Consider the following 22,739-nt stretch of genomic DNA (forward strand, 5'->3'; position numbering starts at 1 on the left):
AATTCAGTTTTTGTGTATAGAGGCGATAAGTCACGTTATGTGCGTTCTGGTGTTGCCCGTATCGTACCTTGCTGGTGTCTCTAAATAAAACTATGCAGACGAGTGCCTGATGTGTATACTGCGTCGTGAGTATTTGAATATTTCCATTGGGATACTCGGCTGTAAATAACATACGTTCTTTCTTACAACACACGTACCAACTTTTGATAACCGCCTTTCAAACAAGCTCGTGAAATTATTTCTCCGGTCATGAATGAACAAATAAAAGATATTTTGTTTACGTTTTGTCTGTTTCTGTAAATTTAATATGCTGTTTTGATTTGTACAATTAAGTTCAAATAAATTTTAATTTTTCAATGTCAAAAATATCATATTAATAATTAAAATTAAATCTTTAAAACCAAAACAGAATTACTATGGAATACTTGGAATTAAACTTATTCTTCCTGTTGTTATCCTTGGGCCATGATTTTGCTCTTTCTGTCTATAATCCTCTATCCTTATATAATTTTACTAAATATAATCACATAAAGAGAATTTATTCAACCAGTTTCGGCTGCGGTGGATTTCAGACTAGAGCTCCTAGCAGCTAGCTTATTATTCAACATTTAAGTAAAACATTTATCCACTTGTAAGTTTTTTGAGAGGCAATATTTTCTTGAAATAATATTTCATTTTAAAACATCCTTTCGCGTAATAAGCTATGAAAACCTTATATTTAAAGTTTTTTTTAATAAAAAACCGGACTGCAGATTTAAATTTTTACAGTATTCAATAACGTATTTTTTACTTATCACACACAAATTTATCCACCTATATTGAGGTGTCAATAGTCTCAAATGTTTCAAGAATTTAACCCCAAAATAAAGTTATAAGATCTTATGTTACAGAAATTTAAATCACGTCACGAAGTAACTAAAAGTATCAACTTTCAATTTTGATGTTTTGATTTTGTTATATATTTACAGTCAAAATTTAAATATGGGTATTTGACAGTAAGTCGTACAATCAATATACGACTGATTTAGATGTTTAAATATCATCAAGATGCAATTACTAAAAAGTTTACAATTATAGCAATATATTTGATTAAATTTTAAGCTGCTAGGTGTCAAACGATTTAAACAATATGTGATGTTTAAATAAACCACTTTATCCTTAACTACCTTTTTTAAAAAAAATGCTAAAAAATACTTGTCTATCAATTTTATCACGCTGAGACTAGTAAATTATGCGGTGTTCAGCGTGCCAGATTAAAAATTTTACCTTGCATTTTTCTCATTTCATTTTTTGTCAATTTGTTTTTATTTTTTATTAGTACTTTACATTGTTACATTTATAATTTTTTATTTTATTTTCAATCATCATTAACTGCTTCTAGCCTATGGCGGGGATTATCTAAGTAAAATGCCTCCATCATCCTTTTTCCCTCCACCATTCCTCATCCTTCACTTTATTCCCGTGTTCTCCTCTCCCCTGTACTCCTTTAACTACCTGCTCATCCCACCTCTTCCTTCGTCTTCCGTGAGATCTTCTTCCTGTGTCCTTCAACTCCATAATTTTCCTAGGCGGTCTCTCTTTCCCCATTCTCTGCGCATGGCCATGTCATCTCATCCTTACTTTTCCCGATAATCTCATTCAAGTTCTGTTCACCTGCTCTTGCTTGCACCCTCTCCTTCATGATCCTGTCTCGCCTGGTAACTGCCAGCATTCTCCCTTTCAGTCATACATCATAAAGTACGCCTCAGAACAGTTGGCAATCTAATGCAATGCCAGCAGAGGTATTTGCGACAAAGGAAAACAGCTGCTCGAAGAGAACAAGAGTTCCTGCGCTCATGCCGTGGGCGGGAATCGCCCTCGGAGAGTTGAGAGCGGGTGTGTTTGTTGCAGGCGGTGTCGGACTCCATGTTAGTGGAGCTGAAGCAATGCTTCATGGAAGCCTACGACGATAATCAAGACGGAAAGATAGACATTAGGGAGGTGAGTTCCAAACGTCAGAAAATTTAGTGATGAATAAACAGTCAAGTTGGAGTAACAATGTCACGACGGGCACGACATGACAATCCCGACACGCTCAGCAGCCAATGAAACACAAGGTCACCGTGACGTCAGCATGACAAAATACGCGCCCCGACGGCCCGCAAGAAGTAAAATTTAATATTTATTATTTCGTTGTGTCGTGCCGCACGACGGAAAGCAAATCGGAAACCTTGCAGAACTAAATTTAAAAAATATTTACCCAATTGGTTAATCTTTACGTTTAAAAACCAAATTTCGTTTTCCTTTTGGATACGCTTTCATATTATTGTAGTGTGACTTCAACTGTTTATTGCGTTTATTTTTAATTTTTAGCATAGATAAGAGCAGAATTAATTTCTGTCCTTTATCTTCATATCTGTACCTTGTTTCCTTGTATAAAAAAAATGAACCTAATGGCTTAAGTGCATAACAATATAACATTTAGTCGTCTATTGCATAAATTGAGATAATTTTCATTTATGATACATGGAAGCACACTACAGATTCACATAGGGCCTATGGCGCATTATATACTGCATTTAATGGACTCATTTGGTTTGGAATGATTTTCCCACAGCCATATTAGAGTTCGTCATGGTATTGCGATCCTATGGTATTAACTCTGTCGTGCTGGAGCGATGTACGACGCCCAATCGGATTTGTCGTGTCGTGTTGGTCGTGGCTTTGTGACTCCAGCTTTACTCGAAAACGAACACGCGCTTAATGAAGTTGATCCGACCAAATACTTCTACACATTGAACAATTCTGCTACCACCTACAGATTTAATGTTTACTCCCAGTTAATTAAAATGTTCAACAAGCTAATAATATTAATATTATATCACATACATTATGGGAGACATTCGAGTAAATGAATAACTTAATCAAATCATTTTTCCTGGTGTATTAAACACGCCTGCGAATGTTTACTGTCACTTATCATATCATCATACATCTTTGAAACTGTTTTAAAGGCATTTATAAAAAATCTCGAGGTGTTTTCCGAAACAACTTAAGTACATACCTGTTATCTCTCCTTACTTTTACAGGTTTTGTCTTTGCATAAAAAATTTATGTGCATATATTTGCTGTAGCATGTATTAGACGCCAGTAGATTTTGACCGCCAAAGTAGATATTTTATAGAGGTTAAAAGATTGATGTATTTAATTAACTACGAATTATGTCTACATGATTATAGCAGCATCACATAAAAAAATTGTTGTAAGTTTTTTACACAGTTCTGTGCAAACTATCCCATTAGTAAAAGATACATACTGTATTGCAAATTGTTTTTAGTTATAAATACAAAAACAATATTACATTCTTGCTCAGATTATGCATTATGATTTAGGTTTGAATATTTAACAGTAACATTGTGTATAACCACTCTGATCATTTGAAGTGTTGCAAAACATGTTTGGGAAACTATGCCCCAAAGATTATTTTCTAGAGTGCAAATAGTTCTTTACAATCTTAGTAAGAATAATTGATTTCATACTGTGAAATGCATTTCATCTAAAGATCGGTTGGTAAGGATATTCTGAATGACAAATCAGTTAAATCAGTAATTTCATTTGTGAAATTAATTACAATATCAGTAAAACTCAATGTCAAAATCATAGCAAACAACTTTACAGTGCATTTATGTAACGCAGTTATGAATTCCCGTAAATTTACGACAAATTGCCGTGAATTCATGGGAAACCTGGTTTGCAGTGTACGAAACCAGATCTAATCTCCGTAATCTAAGATACGGAACTTATCGCTTCGGCAGTTGATGGGCGAACATTGCTGAAGGCACCCAAAGTGTTTCTATACCAATGAAATCAGAAAATGCTCTTTTATATTTCATCTGGCATGTTTCAGGGTAGCCATAAAATCATAAAATATAATGGTCGTATTTTCCCCGTACTTTGTGAGTATTTATGTGACATAACTCTGGATAATGTCTACATACGAACAGTTTATTGGCATATCTAGCACAAATACTCCATCCAAGATAACTGTAGCATCCTTTAGGTTTAGGTTTATCTTCAATAACATCCTCAAAAATGTTTATGAAATAAGATTGTGTTCCTTTCTGAAAAGAAACTGCTTCAAATACGGAGGATGAGAAGTGAATTTATATTCCAGTACGATTTTAGTTTTTTAAGCTGCAGCTTAAACATACTATGCAGTTAAAAACTGAAGAACGTATTGAAGAGTTTATAGAAACCAACTTGGAACGAATTTTTTTTTTTTTTAACATGATATGTGTTTATGTGTTTTGCATATGTAGTTTAACCTCCTCCAAATTTATTATTTTCCTTTTTTTCCATTGCTACAGCCAATTTTTCAAAGGTTTGATCACAGTTAACCTAGTCTTCAGCTACAAATCCAGACGATGAAGAGACGGGTTCACCAGAAAAATTGGTGAATTGATTATGCTGCTGCAGCTACAGTGTTTATTTCCCCATGTCAATTAATCACAATGATTTCTTACGTGAGTGAAACTAAACATTTAAAAGATCACCACTATCAAGAAAATTTATAGGTCATAAAACATAGGTTATAAACCGCTTTAAAAGTATAATTATGAAATATTTTTTATCTGTTTGGAGCAATAAAATTTATAAAATTTAGACACAAGAAACAAGTTGAAACTTCACTTGCTGCATACATGCTGACGTCGTAGGGTTTTTAGTTCTTGGTCTATTGCGCTTAGAAGTGTATGTAATAAAGAGTTCAATCATGTTTGTTGTACATCTCTTTACCGCCTGGCCAGTGAGTCAACGGTTGAGGAATTAAAAAAATTAATACTTTTTTAAATATATTACAACCAATTACCTCTTTTATCTTAAATTTATCACTGAATCAAGATGGTTCCTCAAAACTACAGATAGAAAACCTTTATAATACTCAAAAATAACCACAGTTTTGCACTGATTTGTTTGAATGGTGGCCTAAAAATTAGCGTTATCGAAAATGAAGATAACATTTTTTTCAAGGGTTTTATAATCAACACGATACAAAAGTGTTAATCTGCGTAAGTTGCAGAGATACAGCTTAAAATAGGAGATGCTACAGTTCTCGAAATTAAGGGGGTGGAGGGAGAGGCACAGAGTAGAAGGTCGATAACTTTATAATCCTCTAACAGTGGTCTAACGACTGAGTAAAACTCAGTCTTTTCAAAATTCATCTCGACATGAAAAATTCATTTGCGGCAGTCTACCGCAGTGCATAATTCATTCACGTAGGTTCGCCCGTCCTTCTCTACTGTCATTTGGACAGAAAATTTATTGGTCGACTGATGAAAAAATGGGTATCATTGTAAAGACTTTGAAGCATACTGAACCCTTTTCTTGAGCAATATCACTGCGGGATTACTTTCCTTGAGACTACGGATCGAAAATCATTCAAAGGCACACAATAACACATGTTTTGCACTTATTTCCCAGAATTATGGCCAAACTATTGATGTTGTGAAAATTTTAAACAACACATTCGTTTAAATTATCTGGTAAAAAAAATCTTTGACTTTTTATTTATCTCTCCAGGAAGGTTATATACGGAAATACAGTTGAAGATAGGTGCTGCAATTACCAAGTTTATCTCTCTAGGAATGTTACTTAAGGAAACAGCTTAAGATAGATGCTGCAATCACCAAGTTTAAGAGTATGTGTGGGATGGCCGGGGGGGGGGGGTGGGGGGCATGTGTATAGAGGCACAGACGTTTGCGAGAATGTGCTACATTTCTGACATTGTTCTAAAAATTACAAAATTTAAGCTTTTCTTGAGTTCTTTGCGACATTCGCCCTTCCCCCCCCCCCCCCCAAAAAAAAAAAACATCCTTTTCCTTTATTACTCGGGTCAACACGAGATTCGGTGGGTAGGTAATAATCAGAATAATCGACCGGTAAATTTCTGGTTACATTTAGATTACGAACAACTTCAAAACATTTAATCTCAGTTATTTTTAAAAAATTCCATTTCACGAAAAAAAAAAACTTTTTTTCGAAATTCTATTTTCTAAATCACTATATATATATATATATATATATATATATATATATATATATATATAAATTGAAAGTTTCGCGAAATCATGAAAAATTTTATTTTGTTCTACGGTAGTTTCTGGAGAATGTTTAGCCAACACCTACCCAAGTTTTATACTTTTAATTTTTCGAACATTGCATTGAAATAATTAGTGACAGTTCACTGAATGAGCAGTTTCAACTTATTTGCAATCAAATTTCTCTGAATCATGGGGCAACATGGGTTGAGTCGTTGCGTAAAACGTCCTCCCACCCTGGCAGTCCAGGTTCGAGAATTAGGGAAACGTGGCGGACGTTGCCATGGCCTGGTGGAAGTTTTCTCTTTGTGCTCCTGTTCCCTTCAATCGTGCATTCCGTCAATGCCTCCACTTTCATCCCATCGCCTCCGCATTGTCTCTCTAGTAACCCCGCGATGTCCAGAGACGTCACGCCACATTTCATTCATTCATTCATTCGTCTGTTTGGGAGCAGTTTGCACGATTTCAATACCGCAATGGGCGCGACGACCTATCACATCTGGCATATACGGTATGTGACGTCAACGCGACAAAATTCGTGAGCGTGACAGAATTAACGGTTAGGAGGGGTGGAAGGGTTTCCTCTTTGCGTTGCGCGGGTGAGGTTGTTGGACTGAGGGTCAAAATATTGTTTTCAAAAGAGACGATACTGGTGCATTATTAAAACTATCACTATAATTCGCGTATTTTTTTAAAGGGTTTCTTTACAAAAAATTTTTTTTGAAATTTCTTGAAATGTGTTTAGCCTTAACGATTTTTTGATTGTTAATTTGGAATTAAATGTATTTCCCTCGGACATTTCGATTAGAAAGAAGAATATCTCTAAACATTTGTGACTTTCGTATATTTTGTGCGTTAAGTGATGGTCAGGATATTTTACGTAAAAGCAATTTTATATTGAAATGTAACGTCTTTGCTCTCGGTATACGGCATTTGGTGGGAATAATTTTCTTGAATGCGACGGAAGTCAAGAAAAGGAAATGTGGTGGTTTTGTTCCCGTGTGCGCGCGGGAGACAGACAGAGGCGTCCTGTTGCAGCTAGCCCAGCTGCTGCCCATGGAGGAGAACTTCCTGCTGCTGTTCCGGTTCGACAACCCTCTGGAGTCCAGCGTCGAGTTCATGAAGGTCAGTTCGCTGCCCCGCGCACAACAGGGCCATAGCCGGGCACTTTGCCCGGAGCGCCAGTTCTTGGTCGGCGGGACAATTTGAGTACCTACACAAACATTTGAAGGACTGGAAAAATAAGTTAAAGAAATTAAAAAAAATAATCGGTTTTGTAAAAGTAAAGGATTGCTGTTTCATGTACGGTTTCCCAAATGACGTTTCAGGGTCTTAAATGGTCCTGAAATATTTTCAGTGATAACTTGCAGATTTTCGCGAATAACTCTTTATAACTCTTAACAAATCTCAAATTTGATTCAAATCAACATTCATGTTTTACTTGCAGTGTCTGCAAAAAAAATGTAATTTCTTGCCATAGGAGTACTGCCATGGACAGAGTCAGGGGGAAATGTTAATTTATACTAACTATTGCAGAGCGTTTAAAATATGTAAGCCTTAAACCAAATACTTTAGAAAAATATTTAAAACTTGTTTAACAATATACAGCATCCTTTATTAAGGTAGTAGTTAGAAAATCTATATAAAACTGCAACTACCATTCACTAAAATTTAAATAAGAAAAAGACAAACAGCTTATGTCTTTGAAAAAAATACTTAGAATTTAGTTTCATAATGTGCTGTTTTAAAACTGGTGATAAAAAATCCTTGGATTTGTGAACTGGGAAAGGAAGGGGGGTGGATAAAGACTCTCTGCCCCGAGTGCTAGCTACCTGAAATACGGTACGTATTTCGGAACTGTTTACTCCACGAGGTGAAACACCGCACTTCACTCGGCAAGTGTGCCGCAAGCACGGCGTATGACCATCGGCTGTAGGAAAAGCGGCTCCTCGCGGTGTCCATGCAGTAATGCTTGCTTTGGCCAGCCCTTGAACTGACCGGCACCTGCACTCGATAAGGCCAGCGCGACGAAGCAAGCCCACGACTGGACCAATGACCTCGAGTTCCGGCGGCGTTTGTGCGTTAAGGGCTTCGCGTATTCGGACACACATGCGGTGTGCATAGCTTCAGGAAAAACTGCGCGATTTCAAAACCACTCAAGATATCCGAGTGGGGTCTGCTTACGAAAAGCGTTTAAGAGTTCGCTGAGGGCCAAGAAGTACTTTTGTGTATTTTTAGAAGAATTAAAATTGCTAAAACGCATGTTTTCAGAGTAATTTTTGTGCATAAAAAAACAGTTAAGATTCTTGAAAGCACTTAAGGGACTTTTAATACACCTTTACCCTCATTTCTCGGCCATAAATAGTTACGGTCACCGCTTAAACGTTACAGGTACCCTGTGAAGAAGAGAAGACTGCGTGCCAATTCAGAACCTTGCGCTTAGAGGCGATACCGCGCTACAAATACCAGCAAGCGTCGTGCTTATAATCCCGCCTCACTAACGAGAGGGGCTATTCGTGGGTACGCGCCTCGCGACACCGCGCGCAGATCTTCCAAGTGGTCCTGGGATCGCACAACGCCGCCGGAACTCGAGGTGATTGGTCCAGTCGTGGGCTTGCTTCGTCGCGCTGGCCTTATCGAGTGCAGGTGCCGGCCAGTTCAAGGGATGGCCAAAGCAAGCATTACTGCATGGACACCGCGAGGAGCCGCTTTTCCTCCAGCCGATGGTCATACGCCGTGCTTGCAGCACACTTGCCGAGTGAAGTGCGGTGTTTCACCTCGTGGAGTTAACAGTTCCGAAATACGTACCGTATTTCATCAAAGCGCCGCAAATTTTAATGTGACATCGGGCGTGGTCAAGCACAATTTCTGCAATGTTTTGGGATTTTGCTATGTGGTGGTGGCGAGGTAAGTAGTGTACTTTCTGTAGTTCTACAATAGATTCGTTTGGAAACCAGTTGCCAAGAAATAGTTTGTAATACTGCAAGAAAGATATTGTGACTTTGTACAACACATGGATATGGTTACTTTGCATATTTTAAATATTTTTTTTGTGGATAATACTGAGTACTTCTTACGAAAATTGGTGCATAATTCATATTTTAATTCTTGTTTCATTCAAGTATATATATTTTTTAACTGTGGAAAAGATATGAGAATATAAAGAATTGGGACTTTATTTTCTTGTATAATGCTTATTAATGTGCGCAGTTATACAAGAAAACTATAAAGGGGACTGTTTAACAATCGGAAGTACTGGAATAACACAAAGCATAAATCCCCTGGTAAGAATCCGAACTGTGTAAGGTGAACCGAGAACATATAACCATGGCGTGTAATTTTTGCGAAATAAAATTTCGAGACAAGCTGGGAGTTAAAACACTGTAGTTTGGTCTGTGTTAAGTGATTGGGTGAGTTTCTTGCAGGTACACGTCTTCTTTCAGAATACCAATCACTGTAATTCTGCGCCTACTAGGTGTCTCGGTCAAATAAGGCGATGGCTTCTCTTGCAGATGGCCGCCAATCAAAAAGGAGTTACTGTTTTTGCAGGCAAAACCTATTGCAGTCTAATGGGCGCTCAGAATTTTTTTTTTTTGCGAAAAATGCCTGTTCCTACGCAATGAGTGAATTTATTTGTGGAAAAATGGTTGTCGCCAGATAACGAAATGTGTTATTTAACTGTTAACTAGTTTTTTTAGAGAGAAAAGATATACTGTAGTGTCACATTTTTTTGCCAGATTAGGGACCGAAAAAATTTGCGTTTCAGTGACCGCTAGGATGGACTCCACTGTTCTACGTATACTGTAGCATATGTCATATACTCATTGGTTGCTGTCTTGTCAAGATGTTCCAACGTAATTGGCGTGTGATTCGCTACAGAATTAGTTTTTTTTCTCATTAGCTGCGAGCCAAAGTTAAAAGCAGTATTGGGGTACAACCATTTGAATTTTAAGCCCATCGTGAAATTAATGTGCGAGTGTTTTTATTTCCGGTATCTGCCGCTAGGTTATTTGCCGAAGTAGCACGCTCGCTTGTAACGATGGCTCGGGGTTTGGAGCGACATTAGTAGGGTCAGGCATTGTTCGCGAAAAGATTTGAACACCCGTTTGACTGCAAAATGATATGCCTGCGCCTTTAAATTGGCGACCGTCTGCAAGAGAAGACGTTGCCTTATTTGACCGAGCCGCCAGTCAGGATGCGTTTGCTTCCGCACTGAGTTACTGACTGTGACTGGTGTTCTGACAGTACACATGTACCTGAAATAAATTCACCAAATAACTAGAGACCGGAAAAATTCGCGAATTCATTTCGCGATAGGCTAAAATACAAATAGTTATACCTCAGTGCGGCCTCTGTTATTGACTCACAACTCACCTGGATGACTCTGGGCCAATGAGAGAAACACCCAACCGAAGCTTTATCGAATCACAGGCTGCTACGTTGGGACTTTTCACAAGACAACAGCCAATGAGTGGGTGGCATTTGACCGGGTGTACGTAGAACTATGGAGTTCATCCTGGAGGTCGTTGAACCCGCGAATTTTTCCGGTCCCTACCAATAACTAGAGACCCGGAAAATTCGCGCGTTTTAATGACCTCCAGGATAGACTCCAATATCCTCTACACACTCGGGCAAATGCCAACTGTTCATTGGCTGCTGACTTGTGAGTCGTCCCGACTGGGTGGCCTGTGATTCGACACTTCTATGAGTGAGGGTCTCTAATTGGCCCTCAGTCCTCCAGATTAACAGTGAACCAATGGCAGAAGTAGCACTAAGGTATAATCATTTGAATTTTAGCATAACACGAAATGAACCCGCGAATTTTGCGGGTCTCTACCAATAACGATAAACAGACGATGGTGCAGTGTTAGTACTCTCAGCTTATCTCGAAATCTTTTTCGCGGAAAAAGTAACGCCCCTGGGCATTAGCAACGGGCAGGAAGGAGGTCTCCGCCGGGCGAGGGGTTTCGCCGACTGCGACGGTCGCGCTTCGCTGTTGCAGATCTGGCGGGAGTACGACCTGGACGGAAGCGGCTACATCGAGGCGGACGAGCTCAAGGTGAGAGCAGGCGGCAGCCGGGGGGCTGCGCTTGTCTGCGCGCCCTTTCGAGCCAACCTCCTCGAACATCTCCGCTCACTTCCTAACACTATATATATATATGTATATATTTATATATATCAGAAAATATCAATAAAGGGAAGTTATTTAACGTCTGGGAAATTTGCACTTTGGTCGTGAAATCTCAGGGAAATTTCTATTAACAGATTTAGGTGGACACCCTGATACAGACAACTATATCTCTGATTGCTTCATATCTTAACCAGCAGAGCATAATCAATTGTGTCATCACTAACTCTTACTATGTATTGTAAAATAAAAATTACTGCATTATACCGTGCAACATTTACAAGTAACGATGGAATATTTTCTTAGAACTTCTAATAAACTTAATAAATTAAATATTTCCATGTGGTACTACAGTGTTAACTAATATACATGGTCAAAAATATATCTTAACTACGAACTGAACTGCCCTGGAACTTGAGTTTTCTCAAGAATCTCTTAAATGATTCACTTGAAACATATATATATAATTACACAATAGCACTAAGGTTACAGGAAATTTTAAAATCACAAAAGCAGGTTATTTTTACATGAGTACTAATAGTATCTTCATGCTACATGATGTATTTTGAACTACGTTATCCATATGATAAAAAATAAAAATTACAAAAAAAATAAAAACACACAAGAAATGCAAACACCAAACAATAACATAAAAACTTTTATTATTTGAATACAATTTTTTTCTAAATAAATAATAATCCTCGGGTTATAAATATAGTATTTCACTGATTCAAAAAAAAATCGAATTTAAAAACACGATCAAATAAAAAAGTATGTACGTATGCTACCAGAATAAAGAAAACCATACTTAAATATTAGATAGATCTCTTTCCCGGATATAACTCTGTCAATATGCATAAAGTTTAGGAAATATTTTTTAAATTACAAAGATATGGTTTAACCAATGTTCTTAGCCTGTTACTACCATAGTCAGATTAATGTTGCAACACACCAATTCATCATTGTCCGGTGATCTGGACTCTATAGAGCCAAATGAACTAGCCAAAATTGTCTCTTGACATTATAAGCCTTGTTACATCTAACTCCAAGTCAGTTCTCAGTGTTTGACTGCGTAGCTGAAGTGATGACATTCATTTCCATGCTTCTTTATCGCCAAAAACAATCGGTGAACCCACTTCTACCCTGCTTCAACGCAAATTTAGTATGCTGTGGATATAAGAATTTTAAAACAAAAAGTAGCAAAGTTTATATTTGTGTCTTAGTGGTAATAAAAATGTACACATTTGCATTACTAACTAGGCTATTCACTTTTTGAATCGATACATGGAAGAAATGTTTACTTGGACACACTGATATGCAACAGATAGCATGACAAAGGATGTTTTTATTGGACCTTCAAGTCAGCTGAAATGGGAGCTTTGAGAACTAAATTGAGTCGAGCCTTGATTGTTCATGTTAACGAGTACGGAAAAAAACTCGGATTCGAAAGAAAAAAAACCAGTAATAGTCATTCCTTGGCAAACACTGTTTCTGTCATGCCTTTAGCAGTCTTACCCCCGTCAATACTGGATCGTCCCAAGCCCGCGTCCCTGCCAAATATGCTCACTGGCAAGAAGCTATCACAACAGGAAGGTGCATTAAAGTTTTGTGGTCATTAAGACCGTCACACAGATAAGTAAAATGCCACCTGATACGAAAGAAACTTAAGCATCAATAGCTGTGATGAGTGTGGACGTAAGAAGTTAAAAACTGGGTGTGATTAATTTTTCCATGTTAATAATTAAAGTCAAAATGAGAACGACCCTCGGCCATGCCCCCCCCCCCCCCTTTTTTTTTCCCCTTTCCAAACCAGCATAGCAGAACGTCTTGATCTTAGCTCTCGGTGTACGGCATTTGGTAGGAGTAATGTCGTGAGTGGAACGGAAGTCGCAGGGAACGAAAATGAGTAACCACAGGGGTGCCACCCGTGGCGGATGGCGCGAACCAGTGTTCACAGAGCCAAAGGAAAACTTTATAATATTGACTGTTTAGTGATTTTTAACAAGATTGGCAGTAATTCAATAAAATTCCTTGTCGATAATCAGGTCCAAAGCCGGGTTTCAGTATTTTTTCTAGTCTTTCTCGCTTTTATCGAAGTCGTTTCGTTATATAGTTTAAAATTTATGTATAATAATCAAATGAATAAATAGTCGACGTAGTTGCTCCGGCAGCGAATTCTACCGGCGTTTGTGAAAATGTATTTTGAAACACAATTTGCGTATCTTTATCACATTTGACTTTATTTTAAATAATTTTACTATAAATTTCGTATACAATTTCATATTATAAGTGTGTTTGCAACATAAGAACACATCAATTTATTTGTTCCCGCGGTTAGCTGTTACACATCTCTGGCAAGTACTGAAAGACTCGTTCACATTTCTTTTTCTTCTTATAATGAAGTTAAGAGCTAATTCCTTGCTGATAAGAGATACTAAGCACTCGCAGCATTTGAAACTCTGAAGAATACGACTACGATATTTTATAACATTAACAATTCGACTACTACTTCCGATGTGACACTCGTGTTTTTAACAGTCGAATTGGGCAGCAAGCCGTACAATGTTGTGACCATGTCGTGGAGTTATTTCGTGAAGTTAATTAAGTTCGGTTTCGCGAAATCTTGTGTTTTGTTGTACCTGAGCCTAGGAGAAGTCAGGCAGAACATATTTCTCATAGGCGTTTCAAACATTACTAATTTGTCAAGTACAGATTTGTCTCTATGTTAACGGAAAAATATTTGTACCTAATTATGTTTGTTACCATTTTTTTGACAGTAATATAAACATATATCCATTCTTTACTCGCAGATTTAGTCAGTGTCTTGTGGCTAGTTCAAGCGGAATATCGTCTTGTGAGGCTTGAGGCTACGAAGACCAGGTATTTGCGTCAATATCCGTCAAGGAACAAGCAATGTGCCTTCCTGACACAGAAACGTGGACACACTGGGTTTTACATGAATTCCTTTAAGTATTCACAACGTATTATCGAAATAAAAGAAAAGTAACTTCTGGCTTTGTCGTATGCCTAGATTCAATAAGTTTTGTGTCTTTCATTCGAAAGCCTTTAACACAGGAAAATATTGGCATGGAATTTCTAAACTGCTGTATTTTGAGACTTCCCAACCGAACATCTACGGAAATATCTCAAAGATTATCTTTGAACTTTGTCAATAACTTTCCACACAGGGCGACGAGAAGACTGCAAGCCTGCTCGCTGCCGTGTGCGTAGAGGCGATTATGTCACTTGATGTGTGGGTGCACGTATCCCTTAGCACCTCTGAACATCTGTCCTAATCACAATTATAATGACTCTAGTTAGGCGAACAGTTGCGCTCTGTGAACAATAGTTGGAAATTGGGCAGCTATTTCCTGCAATCGTCCTCCCCCGCACGACTCCATCACTTAAAACGTCGACAACCCTCCTCGATGTGCCCTAACAGGGTTAGAGGAAGAAGTGTAAATTATTCCACCCTTGTTCTCCGGACTCGACATTCATCTGCAAGCACTGACCATTAGCGCGATTCACCCGGTGAAGTATTCACGTCAAAGGTCAACGCTAGAAGCGTCGCTCACCCAACTCTCCGTGCCCTTAAAAATAAACCAAATTATTTTTTTTTACTCATAAGAATTGCAAGCTTTCGCGGACATTGTCCATCATTGCCTAGTTTGTGATTTCCAGCTGCGTCTATTCCTGAATGCGGTGACTGCGATGTCCAGCGAAACGTTGGTAGCGTCTACAGTGTTAAAATTGTTCATTTTACATTTACGAAAAACGCTGCAAATAAATTATCAAGGTATCGTCGTACATTTGCGGGTACTGAATCAATTTTCTTTAGACATAATTCTTTTAAAAAATATATATATATTAAAAAATTGTTTCAAAATTTGTTAAGTCTTCAGCAAAAACCATCCTCATTATTTCACGTGTCTGTTTACCTTGTTTGCAATTACATTTAACAGTTAATATAAACAACACAATGACGATAGACCTGACTTCCAATTCTTTGTGCTTTCCAGGCACGTAACATTTGACACAGTTGATTTTGGCTTTTTCTCCTCGTGTTTACGTTTTCATCTATTTTTTCCACATTCGATTTTTTTTATAACAGCCAGTGCAAACCAGTGATAACGTGTGCCCATGAAATTGTCTTGAATCAAACTTCCCACTAAAAGAATCATTTTAAGGAACGGTAAGAATAGAACTTCTTGTCATTTATGAACTGATTTTTTTTTTCTCAGCGCGTTCTTGGAAAATAGAAATCCCCCTTTGTTTTTTCAAAGGTTTGTTTGCTTCAAATTGAGAATAACTCTTCGCTTGTTTGAGGTGTTTCTTCGTTGAAAAATCCGTAAATTTTACCGTAATTTCTAACAGCGTAGAACCCATAAGCCAAACAAGCTCAGGTTTGTTTCGCTTTGTCAAATTATTTATATAGGCCTATATATATTTATTTATATATATAATATTCTGTCTTCTTCCTCTTGCGTTATCCCAACTATTCTTAATAAATCTTACTTTTTTTTTTTGCTTTACGTAATTGTATGCAATATGCAGTCAAAATACATATTATGCTGAGTGCTTCACCCAAACACATTTCTGTCACAACTGTAAAAAAAGGTGAATAATCATTCATGAAATCGTAATAAAATCTTTCTTTGAAACGCATATACAGATCAAACTGAGCGGTTAGAAGCTATTACATAGTTGGGTTGATCTCAAAGATTGTTTCTAAATGAAAGTAAACATAATACAGAGGTTAAATCATCCATGAAATTATTAATTCATGGAGTGGGTTTCTTTTCAGCAATCGGTTGGCAGAACAAACCGTAGCTGTACAAAGCTCATTCAAGAAGTTTGTTTAATTGCTTGGAAATAACTCATTTGGAATAATTCTAAAAATCAAGGGGGAAGAAACCATCGTAAATTGTGTACTGTTGAACAAAGATGTGCATAAGCGAGGAATTAAAATTAAACTTTATTATAACACAAAAAAAAATCCTGTTGCTTTTCAGATGGGAAAAAGAGTGGGGGTCGTTCTCTTTTTGACTTCAATTATTAAAGTGGCAAAGTTGACACACACACTTCCCTTACCATTATAACCCAAATAGACAATTATCTGAAAAGTTTTTTTTTAGTTTATTCTAAACAAATAATTTGTACCTCCAGTTTAATAATGCCAGTAAGTTTATAATATTCGAGATAACGTGTTGGCACCTACGTTCATCTTGATTATTGTGGCAGATTATCAGAATCTGCAGGTTGATCCACTATTTCTTTCCCACCCTGTACCCTGCGACCACGGCAGTGAACACAGACAGAGGCGGCTGCAGGCAGCGACGCGCCAGTTCACCACCAGCACTCACGCAAACAGCGAGTATCGGGCCCGTGCATTCTCGAGCAACAACGACCAGCTTCAAAGACCTCTCGTCAGTCAATGTCACTTATGTGCGAGCACAGGGCCTTCAAGGGAAACTAAAGACCGGAGCCAAATGATTTTGTCGAGCCCTCCCCCCTCCTTTTTCCCTCCTCCCCTTTTTTTCTACCCCTCCCCCTTTTGTACATTGTGCCGGAAATTAGGCATTTCGTCATCTTTTTTAAATTTTTGTACTATGATTTTAAATTTTTTTTGTGTGGGAAATTTTATTTGCTCTACTAGAGTGTGATTTTTATTTGTTAGTCTGGTGTACTCCTCTGAGTTAAACTTTGTCTCAGTGCTCTGAAGCCCCTTTCCCATCGGCGTATCGAATATTTTGCTGGCCTAATCCCTGACTGGCAGACAGCTTACCATTTCCCCCGCCTTCAGTCACGCCTCAAGCCTGTAATATCATTTCTCTTCGTGACCCTAACTGCATAGGCAAGCCTGTAGCTTGCAGGCGACCAGTTCGCAGAGACGAGCTGAGATTGGCTTTTTTCATCACGTGTTAGTGTTATGTTCGCTCCTCTGCAGCCACGACGGGACGTAGATTCCCATCAGCGTTGCATTTTACCCCCCCCCCCCCTTCTCAGTTCCAAGTAAGACCAATGACCGGTCGTAACCCCCTGGGCAACAGTGACCGTTCTCAAGGTCTTCTCGCAAAAGCGAGTGTGCCAAAACTGATCACAAGCACTACCTAGCGACCAAGTCGCGAACTTCTCCGCTAACCTACCCTCTAGGGCGCCAGAGAGCAGCACCTGCTTTCCCTTGAGTTATATGGACGCCAGGCGCGAGTCGATTGTTTTCAACTCAGACCCCTCCGACAGAGTTCTCTACTGTCGCCCAGTGATGCCAACTTCAAGACTCCTGCTAAAGTTTTTTTCTCGCCCGCATTCGGGCAAGTTCGGAATCTTTCGGCGGCCCAGACCTCCCTCCCCCTGTAAGAGCCGGCGGGCACTTTTAATTACGAGACGCGGTTTGCCGCGACACAGATCTACTCGCGTCGCGTCTGCAGACAGATCTCCATCGAGTATCGGCGAATCGGCAAGACTTCATCCGACCGCTAACGACTATGTAGTCGCTTTGTATAAGGGATGCTATCCCTCAAGTCAATCCTTGTAGATTAGTCTGTCTGCATAGTTTAATTATTTGCCTTCAAAATTTTTTTTTTCTCTTTTAATTGTTATTATGAAGAAATCATCCGCGTCCTGCCGCGCAATTCGCGAGCTCCAGATCCTGGCTGACTCCACGACTGCAGCGTGCTGGGCAACTCCCCTGTTTTGGTGAGTGATAATTCGCGACCCCCCCTTTTTTTTTCCTTTAAATTTTTTTTTGGGCATTTTCTGCCCCATAGACTGCCTGTATACAAGTTCTAATCAGGTTTGATTTGGACTGTTGCAGACAGGGTCGATGACAGGGAGAGACTGATGCTCCCATCTCGTGGCCCCCCCCCCTTTCCTGTTCCGTAGGTCACATTAGAAGAAACATTTCTACTACCCGACGTGATCGTTTTGAAGACCCCGGGTGGTAATGTAAATTCAACATTTCCCCCTTACCTAGCTACGAACTATCTTAAGCGGATGACCAACCCACCAGCGACCAGTGTTTTTCTCAAGAAAATGTAGAACGAATAGAACTAATTATCAATGTAATCATCGGATCCATCCAACTTTGGGTGTGAAACTCATAATGCAAATGTTTATATTTCAAACTAAGAATGTAAATTGCTTTAAGTAAGCGCGGGCCGGCCCATTTTCGTTTTTCTTTTTGTTAATCTTTGAAAATTGTTAAAACCTTTTGTATGTAAAATAATGGAAACAAGATAATTCATCAGGGCAAATAAAACAGGGAAACTATAGATCAAATTAATCGTGTAGTTTTTATTTATTGATTTTAACGATCCCCCAACTTCCTCCTTGCTTGTTACAGGAAGTTCCTAAATTTTGTTTGTTCCCCACCTCGTGTCGCCTCTGGTAAATCAATTTATTTAACTTATTTTTTTTATCCAGCATGTTTCCAAGGCTCTTTTTTAATTAATTCCAAATAATTCTATTTTGAGGCACGAGGGGTGTTACAACATGTACATCTTTGCAAAATCCCACCATTTAAAAACAAATCTAAAGACTGCAAATGTTACCAGTTACAACTGTAAATTCTATCCGCACGAATCGCATAACTTGTATCCAAGGTTTCTAATAAATTCCGATAGCAATGGACGTGTCAATGTCGTCCTGCAATCAGGGTCAATTCACGCATTAAAAATTAAATCTCTGAACGGTAAGTTTTCCTTATTTCGTATCCAATTTGTATCATAGTTTTAATGTTGATATTTTCAAATATGTGTGTGTGTGTTAAAGTTCAGTTTTTCATCACAAACACATTCAACTGCTTACTTTTTTTTAAATATTTTAAGTTAAAATTCAATTGGATACGTTTCACGGAACAACTCCTACCGAGGACAATGTTCGCGATCGCATATACAGTTTATATAAAAGTTTTAATACGTATGTATACCTCCAAAATTAAAAATATGTTGGTAATTGCACAGTTTTAAATCACCAACACATTCAACTGCCTACTGTGTTAGAATATCTTACGTTAAAATACAATTGGATATGTTACACACAACATTTACTCTCGGAAACAATGTTCCTCAAAATTTTATACTTTTTTTAATTAAATATATTCTGGTAATTCTACAGCGCTGTATCACAAACACGACCAATTCCTTTCTCTATTTTAATATATAGTTGTTAAAATACAATTGTACACGCAATTAGGAACAATAACCCTCGAAACACTACCGCCCCTCCCCCTTCCAACGAATGTAGCTCTCTCCCCATGCAAAGGTAAACATTTTCACTTTAAATTTACGAAAATGCTGGTTACATATTTTTCAGGGATCTTCGCGAAATCGCAATTTATTTCCCAAAACGTACGGTACCTAGTTAACTTATTTTGAATATAAATCAAAATTATAAACTTATTATATTAACAATACATTAAAAATCTTGTTGGATATACGGCGAAAAACCTTTTTTTTTCTTCCTCGCCTTGTGTTTACCTTGTTTACAATGAAACATTAAACTCGAAAGTCGGAAACAGTCGTAGTATATCCGAACATCCGGTTTTATAAGATTACGAAGAACTATTCCTTTATTTCAGGTAAGTTCTTAGTTAAAAAGCCCGTAGATTTACTGTGATGTCTAACAGTGTGGAACCACCTTCCCACTTAAAAAACTCTCTACGGTCCTGTGTGTCTCTATGCACGTGTGCATGCGAACATATGGCATGAAGACAATAGTATACTGTCAGTCACTGCATTTTTTATTTGAAACATGCCGTATTATATCAAATCAGTTCACATTGACTGCACCGTGTTTATTTCTTTTTTTTTATCGAAGCAACGTGCAGGGATTTTGAACTAATCCTAAAACTTTTGAAGTATTTTTAAGTGTAATTTTTTTTGTGGAGAAAGCGATAAGCCATGAAATCACCTGCCCCTATGTCTTGTCGGTTTCAAGACAGGTTTAAGACAGCCTACGTTTAAGCAAAATGTTGTTTGTTGAAGAGAATGACTGTCCGAAGTTATCAACAAAAAGTTCAGATTATCTTTAATCCACTAAGTGAGGGGCGCGAGAATTTCGCAGATTCACTAGGCAGCAAAGCATACTTCAAGCACATATCTGCTTCAAGCTGATGATTCGGCTACAGTGCTCTTGACACGCCCCTGACGATCCTGAACCAATTATAAACAAGGAGAAGAAACACGGAGACCAGACCCAATCACATGTAACCCACCAAAGAATGTCAACTTGCTATCTACCAATGACCTCTCTAAAAAAAATGGCTTGATTGTGTGTATGCTAGTTGAGTCCAGCCAGACGTGTAATAAAAAAATTAATCCACGAAATAATGGTGGCTATCGCTATGGATGCGATTGAACTGGAACCTCCGATGTGTTCACAACCTGAAATCGACCGCGCGCGACAACTTGATGGCTTCCCGAGTTTCGGGACGTGTCTCTCTGCGATCTATGGCCGCGGTCCGAAGTGGTACGTGTGCGTCTGCCCCCGGTCGGAGTGTCGAGGTAAATTACTGTCGGCGAGGGGGGGGGGGGGAGTTTATCTATCTGCGTCCTTTATGCCACTCCGCTCTCCCCTTCCGAACCTAGACACACGCGCTGGGTGTGAATCACTGTTCTGTTGTTTGTGCCAGCGCATCGATGGAGACCATAAACGGGGAGCTGAGTAAATGGCGCGGGTTAACTGCACAGTAAAATACTTTTCTGTCCCATCACTGACCGGGATTTTTTTATTTTTTTTTTATGTGTAACATCTCAGCTCTCGGTACGTGAAGTTTGGTAGGAGTAATTTCGTTAATGCGTCGAAAGTCGCATGGAACGGAAAATGTGTGACCACGGTGCTTCCATTTCAAGTGGATGGCACGAACTAAAGTTCACGAAGCCAAAGGAAGACTTTATAGTAGGTATTATGTGTTTGATGAATTTTATCAAGCTAAGCAGTATTTTAATAAAGAAAATCCGTTGTCGAAAATCAGGTTTAAAGCTGGGGCTTAGTATTTTCTTTAGTCTTGTTCGCTTTAATCAAAGCCTTTTTCATTATATATGTAGTTTAAAAATTTTGGCCTGCTAATCAAGTGATTCATTAGTAGACGTAGCTGCTCTGGCAGCTAACTCTATTGGTGGATGCGGAAACTACTTGGGATTCGCGTCAAGAATGTAGTTGAACACGCCATTTGCGTATATTTGTTACGCTCGCCATTGTTTTGAAGAACTATAGCCTACGTTAAATTTCGTGTCCGAGTTTCGTATTATAAGTGTATTTGCAACATTACGACACATGAATTTTCTCCTTACCGAGGTTAGATATTACACATCTCTGACGAGTAATAAAAGACCCGTTCGCCCTTTTTTTTTTTCTACCACCACTTGCAAAGCCATGATGTGACACGGAGTATTTACAGAGAACATTTTTCATATTATGAAATTCTAATAGCACTCTTTACCCGAAGAAGTTTGAAAGCAAAAAGGTATTGATGCTGATGGAAAGTACATTTGACTGTGCGCTGCATTTAATATAAGGTGTTTCAAAATTATAAATCCTATTTAAAAAGCCCACTTTGTCTAGTGGCTAGCGTGTGTGGCGGGGTGCCGAGGAGGGAGATTGTTCAAACCTTCTCCCCGGGGCTCAGGACCGGGTGTTTATGAAGTTCCTGTCGCCTTCATCCCGCGGAAGGCAATGGTGAACTGCCGTGGTATCACCCTGTCTTGACATCGCGGCTGTTGTCACCGTGACGTCGCCTGTGTGCTCGCGACACCCGGTGATGGCTGAAACTACTCATCGTCATCTTAATATTGACATGAGTAAATACATAAGCTTCGGGTGAATTTTAACATACATAGAACAATACAAAGTTTTTTTTCAATTATTCTTCACAAAACAACCAGTCCCTTCAAACTGCTAAAAGTGGTACAGGAAGTTGACTGTTATAACGTCGACGGAAATTACGTTGACTCGCACTTGCTGAAACAGAGAACGTAAAGAGCTTTATTGTTGCTGTGTTGTCACCGTCTCACTCACCCTGGTGGCGGTGACCTTGAAATAGTTCCTCCCCCTACCCTCTTACTTCCGTGGTCCAAATCTTCGAAGTAGTAGGCCTTCGGCTCCGATTCACGAAATTGGTTTTGCAAGGAAAAGTTACGGACTCCAATTCGTAGTAAAACCTTTCTCGAAGACACCTTTCTGCTTGGAGATGCGCGCAAATGCTAGGCTGTTGTGACCCAGCCACCAAGTCATTTCAATTCCTTCAGTGATAGGCCTCTTCTCATTTGCAGTCGACCCATGATTATTTTCATAATAAGCGAGTTATTTTTCTTATTTTTTTAACAGTCTCATTTTCTTATGTGTTACATGAAAGAGCCGGTAAGGTTGGAACTTGTGATGATTCACATAGTATTAAGGGTAGCCTCACATACTAGGCGCCGTTTTATGTATGTTTTCTGTGTCAATAAACTACTTACTTACTTGCGTGTGGCTAAAGGTCCATTCATTAGATACCTTTTCTCTGGTATTCTTCCAAATAACTTTATGTGAAATATTTT

General features: G+C 38.6%; 1 protein-coding gene across 1 annotated transcript in view; it reads left to right on the forward strand.

The window, feature by feature from the left end:
• Positions 1 to 22,739, forward strand: part of LOC134528011 (calbindin-32) — a 349,487-nt gene that overhangs the window by 291,772 nt on the left and 34,976 nt on the right. The window contains exons 4-6 of the mRNA XM_063361169.1: positions 1,891 to 1,980; positions 7,113 to 7,199; positions 11,077 to 11,133. Of these exons, the coding sequence (XP_063217239.1) occupies positions 1,891 to 1,980; positions 7,113 to 7,199; positions 11,077 to 11,133 (234 nt within the window). The remainder of the gene's footprint in view (positions 1 to 1,890; positions 1,981 to 7,112; positions 7,200 to 11,076; positions 11,134 to 22,739) is intronic.

This window comes from Bacillus rossius, chromosome 1 (assembly GCF_032445375.1).
Source record: "Bacillus rossius redtenbacheri isolate Brsri chromosome 1, Brsri_v3, whole genome shotgun sequence".
In the NCBI taxonomy this organism is placed as follows: Eukaryota; Metazoa; Arthropoda; class Insecta; order Phasmatodea; family Bacillidae; genus Bacillus; species Bacillus rossius.